Below are 7,837 nucleotides of genomic sequence, written 5' to 3' on the forward strand. Positions count from 1 at the left end.
AGTATTTCATTGCTACAAATATGGATTATTAAAAAAAATAAGACATGTATTTGGATATTTCCCTGCAACTTAAGACTTAACAAAATTAGCGTCTTATTTTTTTATTTGACATACACGAATAGTTGATAGTTGAGGGGGATTCTCCGAAGAAAAAACGGATTATGGGAGTGTGTGACTTGAACTATTGATTGGATCGCGCAGATGGATGACTTTTTCATATCTGCCACATCTTAATTTGCAATAAAATGTGTCTCTTTGTTCCAACCACCGCGCAAGCCCCCCTACAGAGGATAGGCCGGTTCACTTGAAGAGATTCTTTTCTATGATCAGACTTGATCATGTCCTGGATGACCGGGCTTCGTAAGATCCACTAAAATAAGTGAAGTGGTCTAATACGGATTCCGTCTTATCGATTTCACTTAACTTAATAGTATTGAAATGCATTCATTTCCTATGCATTGACTCGATTTATGATACTATCGGAGTGAAACAAGTAGATCTAAAGAAGAACAGGGGTTAGATTCCATTAGTAACAAGTAAATCCTTTAATTTAATATGTAAATGTATGTTAAAAAGTCCCGATATCTTTTTTTGAGGGGGGCAAAAATATCAAGGTCTGAGATGACCCAGAAAGCACTATCAATTTAAGAAAGCCTACTTGGGTATTGAGCATTTACAAATAAGAAATGAGTTTTTCACAATAGATAGTTGTGTAACTCCGTAAAACAGAATCGAGTCCATTTTCTTACATATAAACTTTTCTATAGGTATACTCGGTTCGTTTGATTGATGCTCGAGCCGGATGATGAAAAATTATCATGTCCGGTTCTTTCGGAGGATGGATCAATAAGAATTCACCTATCCCAATAACAAAAAAACCTGACTTGAATGATCCTGTATTAAGAGCGAAATTGGCTAAAGGAATGGGTCATAATTATTATGGAGAACCCGCATGGCCAAACGATCTTTTATATATTTTTCCCGTAGTTATTCTAGGTACTATTGCCTGTAACGTAGGTTTAGCAGTTTTAGAACCATCAATGATTGGGGAACCCGCGGATCCATTTGCAACTCCTTTGGAAATATTGCCGGAATGGTATTTCTTTCCTGTATTTCAAATACTTCGTACAGTGCCCAATAAGTTATTGGGCGTTCTTTTAATGGTTTCGGTACCCGCGGGATTATTAACAGTACCCTTTTTGGAGAATGTTAATAAATTCCAAAACCCATTTCGTCGTCCAGTATCAACAACCATCTTTTTGATTGGTACTGCAGTAGCCCTTTGGTTGGGTGTTGGAGCAACATTACCTATTGAGAAATCCCTAACTTTAGGTCTCTTTTAAATTGATTCACTTGTGAATTCAAATCTCATATATATTGGGTATCTAGGGAGAATTCACTTTGAAAGGACTAATCCCTAGATACATCTTTGAACCTACTCTCAGTATGTAGATTTTTTCTAAATTTTTCTAAAGATAAAGATTCAAACTCCATATTTTCATCTTTTTTTTCTTTCTTTTTTAGAAAAAAGAAAGAAAAAAAGATGAAAAAAACCTAATGGATTTCCAATTTATGCAAAATGCTTTTCTTTCAATTTCGAATTTCTAAAATGTTCAAGATATGTTTTACATCTTCTATCCGAAAATCTTCTATTTTCATAAGGTTTTCGTGACTGGTATTAAAAAGGTCCAATAATGTATGTATATTGGACCTTTTGAGACAATTATAGATCCTGGGAGGCAATTCTAATTGGTCAATAAAAAAAGATTTTAATTCTATCTCTTTTTTGTTTTTTCTTAGTTTAGCCAATGTATCATGAAAAGTGAAACCGGGTAAAGTAACTTTGTGTTGATTTTTTTCTAATTTAAAGTTTTCTTCTCCCGCATGTAAAAAAGGAATAAATAGGTCAATCAAATTACGGGAGGCTTCATAAAGCGCTTCTTTAGGAGTTAAACTCCCATTTGTCCATATTTCGAGAAAGAGTATTTCTTGTTTTTCATTCCCATTCACATAAGAATGAATACTATGATTTGCGTTTCGAACAGGCATGAATACTGCATCTATAGGATAACTTCCGTCTTGAAAGTTTTTTAGTCTTTTTATACAATATCCGCGATTCCTCTCGATTTGTAATCTAATACACAAATTAATGGGTTCTATTAGGTTAGCTATATGTTGCGTATTATCAACAATTTCCACAGAAGGTGGTAAAATGATGTCTTGAGCAGTTACATATCCGGGACCCTTGATACAAATAGATGCGTCTCGAGTCCCATACAGATTACTTCTCAATACTATTTCTTTCAAATTCATTAAAATTTCATGTACTGATTCTTGAATACCTACTATGGTCGAATATTCATGTGGTATTTTCTCAGATTTTGCACGTGTGATACATGTTCCCTCTATTTCTCCAAGCAAAACTCTTCGCATCGCAATGCCTATTGTATCAGCTTGGCCTTTCATAAGTGGAGACAGAATAAAGCGTCCATAATAAAGGCGCTTACTGTCTACTCTTGATTCAACACACTTCCACTGTAGTGTTCGAGTAGATACTCTAATTTTCTCTCGAACCATAGTAATCAATTTTTTTTTTTCAAATCCTTGAATTGTTTATTTCTCTTGTCTTGAAATTTATTCTATGTTTTCTATGTTTATCTTTTGTTTTACATTACACACGTCTTTTTTTAGGGGACCTACACCCATTATGTGGCATAGGGGTTACATCCCGTATAAAATTTAAGAGTATGCCACTTCTACGAATAGCTCTTAATGCCGCATCTCTTCCGAGACCGGGACCCTTTATCATGACTTCTGCTCGTTGCATGCCTTGATTCGCTACTGTTCGAATAGCATTTCCTGCTGCGGTTTGGGCGGCAAATGGTGTTCCCCTTCGCGTACCTTTGAATCCACAAGTACCTGCGGAGGACCACGAGATTACCCGACCCCGTACATCGGTAACAGTGACAATGGTATTGTTGAAACTAGCTTGAACATGAATAACGCCCTTTGGTATTTTACGAGCATGTTTACGTGAACCAATACGTCCATTTTTACGCGAACCAATTTTGGGTATAGGTTTTGCCATATCTTATTATCTTTTTATTATTTCATAATTATTATCTCATAACATAAAAGGAAGTCTGAGATGTATGGATATATTCATTTCATGTCAAAAAAACAGATGTTTTACTATATTTCTTTTTTTTAATTAGAAACTAGAATTAATATCCTCAAAAAATTGGCATTCTATTTGTGTTAATATACAACTAACAAGAATCGAATTTCCAATTTTAGATCCCCAAAATCTCTCTATCTAATATCTCTTTTTTATATTGTATTCTATTAGAATAGTTCTAATCTATATATATATAATCATTGATATATATTATATATATATAAGAAAATTTCAAAATATTCGAAATAGAATTTCTATATTCATTCAATAATTTGAGATTTTCACATATTCAAAAATATTAATATATAATCAATATTACTATAAAATCATATTATATATAATAGAGAATATTATATAATTTCTAAGTTTTCATGTAAAAAAAAGTTTGAATTTCAATATCTATATCTTTTTTTATTTTTTTTTTTTATTTGCGCATCCAGTCCTTTATAATTCAAAGCCCTCTCTTGTGGCTTTTGTGGAAATATTATCCTTATCCTTGTCTTTGTTTATGTCTTGGATTGGAACAAATTACTATAATTCTACCTCGTCTACGGATCAATCTACATTTTTCACAAATTTTACGAACAGAGGCCCGTATTTTCATATTTATCATTCCTTCAACTTAATCTCGGATCCGTTTTAATGGAAGAAAATAAGGTTTCCTTCAATTTTTAACTTCTATTCTAATCGTACCCCTCAAAACCAATAATATTGAAGTTAAAAAAAAGTCTAATTAAAGAATTTAGACTTGCATTTTTTTTTCTCTGTGGTAGAAATATATATAAAGAGTATGTTGAACCTTTTCAGAAATATAGTCTAGACTGATATTTTCATTATTTAAAATTGAAAATAAATGAACCCCGAACATACCCCACAGGGGAAATTGATTCAGCAATATTGAATTAAACCCTCATGAATCCGTTTCTTTATAACAATTCCTGTTAAACCCATTTCACGGATTCATTAAGGTATGAGGAGTGATATGAGAGACTTGTGTTTTGTTTTATCTCTCTTTACTTTTTTACAAAAATTGATAGAATTTTTTCTATAATTCGGATATCAGAAAGATTACCATATATAACATAAAACTTCTCCGCCGATTCGTTCTAATCGAGCCTCTCGATCTGTCATTATACCTCTCGAAGTAGAAATAATGACAATTCCCATCCCCCCTAAAATTCTCGGAATTTGTTGATAATTAGAATAGATTCGTAGACCAGGAGTACTGATCCGTTTTAAATTCAAACGCGTTTTAGATGATCCTTTTCTATTTCTTCTATATCGTAGAGTTAAAACTAAAAAAAAATTTCCCCCTTCCCTATGTTTTCTCACGTTTTCAATAAAACCCTCTCGTAAAAGCATTTTAGCAATGTTTTCAGTAATGTTAGTAGATGGTATTAGAACCGTTCCTCTTCCATTCATGTCAGCATTTCGTATAGAGGTTATTATGTCGGCGATGGTGTCCTTACCCATAGGAAAATAAATGTTACCCTTTACTTACTTTTGATATAATCAGCATGCTCCGTGTTCTATATTTTCTAATATATATTAGAGTAGTAATATAATTTGAAAATATTTTAGTTAAAATTAAAGAAAGATATCTAGTATATTTATATATCTTTAATAGAAAGATATCTATATAATATCTTATTTATAATATTTATTTTTATATTTATTTTTATACTTATTTTTATTAAAAAAGAATAATATATATATTAATAAAATAAAAAACGAAATCCAATTTTATTAAAAATTAGATATAAGACATAATTTATTAATTTATCTATTTCATTTTCATTAAATAATAAAATGTTTTTTCTTATAATACCTCAGGTGCTAATGAAACTATTTTAGTGAAATTTAACTGTCTCAATTCCCGGGCGATTGCGCCAAAAATTCGAGTTCCTTTTGGATTTCCCTCTTGATCAATGACAACCGCGGCATTATCATCATACTGTATTATCATGCCATTGCTACGTTTAAGTTCTTTACAAGTACGTACAATTACAGCTCTAATCACTTCTGATCTTTCTAAAGACATATTTGGTACCGCTTCCTTGATTACAGCAACTACAATGTCACCAATAGAAGCATATCGTCGATTACCTGCTCCTATGATTCGAATACACATCAATTGGCGGGCTCCGCTGTTATCGGCTACATTCAAATGGGTTTGAGGTTGAATCATATCATTCTTATTTTATCTGGTTTTTCAGTCCAAAGCTTGAAGTAAAAAAAAAATATTCTCTATTCAACAAAAGAAAGGAAAAATTGCCATGTTTTTTCCTCCAAAAGACCTCTTTCCTTTGGTTTTTATTATTTATTATCTTGAAATAATGAATTGAGTTCGGATAGGCATTTTTGATGCGGCTATTTCAATAGCCCTTTTGGCTATATTTTCTGCGACTCCGCCCATTTCATAAAGTATTCTACCGGGTTTAACGACAGCTACCCAATATTCGGGAGATCCCTTTCCCGAACCCATACGCGTTTCGGTTGGTCTTACTGTAACTGGTTTGTCTGGAAATATCCGTACCCATATTTGTCCACCTCGGCGGACATTTCGTGACATTGCCCGCCGACCTGCTTCTATTTGTCTAGATGTGATCCAAGCGGGTTCAAGTGCCTGAAGAGCATATCTTCCGAAGCAAATATGATTACCCCGATAGGATATTCCTTTCATTCTTCCTCTATGTTGCTTACGGAATCTGGTTCTTTTGGGGTTATAGTTGATGGTTGTTTAGAAATCCCATCGCTATTCCAGAACCGTACATGAGATTTTCACCTCATACGGCTCCTCGCGAATAAAACAATTACAAAAATGGATTTAACCAATACCAATAAAAAAATATACCGTATATACATATGTTTAATGAATAATTGAATCACGAGGTTTTTTTATTTTAATATTTCATAGGATTAATTGATCAATTGGAAATTAGTATATCTTGTTTTGATTTTTATATAGAACTAGACATTTATTAGAAAATTTGCCCCCCCTATATATAGTTAAATATATAACTAGATAATGTTGTTCTATTAGAGCATAAGATTCTAACAAATCCTTATTTTTTTTTTATTTATTTCTGGTGGTATTGGATTGGCTCAATTTCTAAATAAAAAAACAAAGATTTCGCGGGCGAATATTTACTCTTTATCCATTTTATTTTAGATGTAATCGAGGGTTATCCTGCGACTCTTCAAAAAAATGAATTGGTTCTTAGTTCGTTCCGCCATCCCTCCCGTCAAATGAATCTTTGGTATTCACGGTTTTCGTCGTTCCCATCGCTTCTCGATTGATGATTAGGTCTGGAATTCTACAATGGAGCCTCGCAAATACAATTCCAAATTATATATATATATATTTCTTTTTTCTTGAATCAACCTTCTCAGTTTTTATTGACTCGGTGCTCTTGATTTGTTTATTCTGTGAATATATTTATCTATATATGGATTTAGTTAATGTTGATGCTTTATTACACTTCCCCTTTTTATGAGATAACCATAAGACCTTTACATATTCGAATTCTATATCATTGATATATCTTTTTTCTTTCTTTCACCCTTCATTTTTATCTGTATATTCTTATTGCTTTACAACTTATAATCAGATTCGTTTTTTTTTTTTTTTATCCAATATCTCAGTTGCTATAATTCTACTACCAAAATATGATATCTTGATTTTATTTCGATTTTTAGATTAATTCTTTAAATCCAGATAATGCGAAGCGATGAGTTGGTTAGTACTTAGTTATTAATGAATTCATCCTATAAGTCATTTATTTTATTGTCGAACTCTAACCACTCTAAAAAATCAACGAGTCACACACTAAGCATAGCAATTCTATTTATATAAAATAATTAATTGATATTTTTTATTCAATCTTATAAAATTTGGAAAATTTTCATTTTTTTGTTTTACCGAAACAAGGAACCTTAAAGAAAAAGAAAAGGAGAATTGGATTATTCTTTGTTTACAAATATCCAAACTTTGATCCCTAATACGCCATAAATAGTTCGAACTGTATAGGAACAATAATCAATTTTAGCTCGAATGGTTTGTAGAGGAACTCTACCCTCTCTGATCCATTCGACACGTGCAATTTCTTTTCCGTCGATACGTCCCGCAATTTGTACTTGAATTCCTTTTGTCCCCGCCTGTTCAGTTAATTCAATAGCTTTTTTCATTGCTTTACGAAACGAAACTCTATTCCTTAATTGCCCGGCTATAAATTCTGCAAGAATATTAGGATGTCCATAAGGGTTTGCAATTCTTGTAATAGCAATGTTCAGTTTTCGGTTCACACAATTGAGTTTTTTTTGTAAATTCATCTGTAACTCTTCTATTCTTCCAGGCTTACCCTCAATTAATAACTTTGGAAATCCCATAGAGATTATGACTTGAATCAAATCAATTCTTTTTTTAATCTTTATCCCTGCTATTCCCTCGACACCAGAAGATATTCTTATATTTTTTTTTATATAATTCTTGATATAATCTCGTATTTTTTTATCTTCTTGTAGATTCTCTGAATAATTGATTGGTTGTGCAAACCAAAGAGAATCATGACGTTGAGTTGTACCAAGTCGGAAACCAAGCGGATTTATTTTTTGTCCCATAATTCTCCACTACTTTACATAAAATGATATGCCCTAGTT

The 7,837-nt window shown here is 32.1% G+C and overlaps 8 protein-coding genes across 8 annotated transcripts; 1 reads left to right on the top strand and 7 right to left on the bottom strand. All coding sequences in view use genetic code 11, as the record gives it.

Moving 5' to 3' along the window:
* The first annotated feature begins 161 nt into the window (after positions 1 to 161).
* petD (cytochrome b6/f complex subunit IV) lies at positions 162 to 1,343 on the top strand. The gene is made up of 2 exons: positions 162 to 169; positions 869 to 1,343. Exons 1-2 carry the CDS (start codon positions 162 to 164, stop codon positions 1,341 to 1,343), a joined length of 483 nt encoding a protein of 160 aa, YP_009766872.1.
* A 247-nt stretch (positions 1,344 to 1,590) lies between these two features.
* Positions 1,591 to 2,577, bottom strand: rpoA (RNA polymerase alpha subunit). Its single transcript has one exon. The coding sequence runs from the start codon at positions 2,575 to 2,577 to the stop codon at positions 1,591 to 1,593; it is 987 nt and encodes a 328-aa protein (YP_009766873.1).
* Positions 2,578 to 2,671: 94 nt separating this feature from the next.
* On the bottom strand, positions 2,672 to 3,088 carry rps11 (ribosomal protein S11). The gene has a single exon. It carries the CDS (start codon positions 3,086 to 3,088, stop codon positions 2,672 to 2,674), a length of 417 nt encoding a protein of 138 aa, YP_009766874.1.
* Positions 3,089 to 3,668: 580 nt separating this feature from the next.
* Positions 3,669 to 3,782, bottom strand: rpl36 (ribosomal protein L36). Its single transcript has one exon. The coding sequence runs from the start codon at positions 3,780 to 3,782 to the stop codon at positions 3,669 to 3,671; it is 114 nt and encodes a 37-aa protein (YP_009766875.1).
* Positions 3,783 to 4,246: 464 nt separating this feature from the next.
* rps8 (ribosomal protein S8) lies at positions 4,247 to 4,651 on the bottom strand. The gene has a single exon. The coding sequence runs from the start codon at positions 4,649 to 4,651 to the stop codon at positions 4,247 to 4,249; it is 405 nt and encodes a 134-aa protein (YP_009766876.1).
* Positions 4,652 to 4,997: 346 nt separating this feature from the next.
* rpl14 (ribosomal protein L14) lies at positions 4,998 to 5,366 on the bottom strand. The gene has a single exon. It carries the CDS (start codon positions 5,364 to 5,366, stop codon positions 4,998 to 5,000), a length of 369 nt encoding a protein of 122 aa, YP_009766877.1.
* A 135-nt stretch (positions 5,367 to 5,501) lies between these two features.
* On the bottom strand, positions 5,502 to 7,015 carry rpl16 (ribosomal protein L16). Its single transcript has 2 exons — positions 7,007 to 7,015; positions 5,502 to 5,900 (listed from the first exon to the last, which is right to left on the bottom strand). The coding sequence occupies exons 1-2, from the start codon at positions 7,013 to 7,015 to the stop codon at positions 5,502 to 5,504; spliced, it is 408 nt and encodes a 135-aa protein (YP_009766878.1).
* A 126-nt stretch (positions 7,016 to 7,141) lies between these two features.
* Positions 7,142 to 7,798, bottom strand: rps3 (ribosomal protein S3). The gene has a single exon. It carries the CDS (start codon positions 7,796 to 7,798, stop codon positions 7,142 to 7,144), a length of 657 nt encoding a protein of 218 aa, YP_009766879.1.
* Between the last annotated feature and the right edge of the window lie 39 nt (positions 7,799 to 7,837).

This window comes from Arachis duranensis, plastid (genome assembly GCF_000817695.3).
Source record: "Arachis duranensis voucher Yi14725-KUN plastid, complete genome".
Classification (NCBI taxonomy): domain Eukaryota; kingdom Viridiplantae; phylum Streptophyta; class Magnoliopsida; order Fabales; family Fabaceae; genus Arachis; species Arachis duranensis.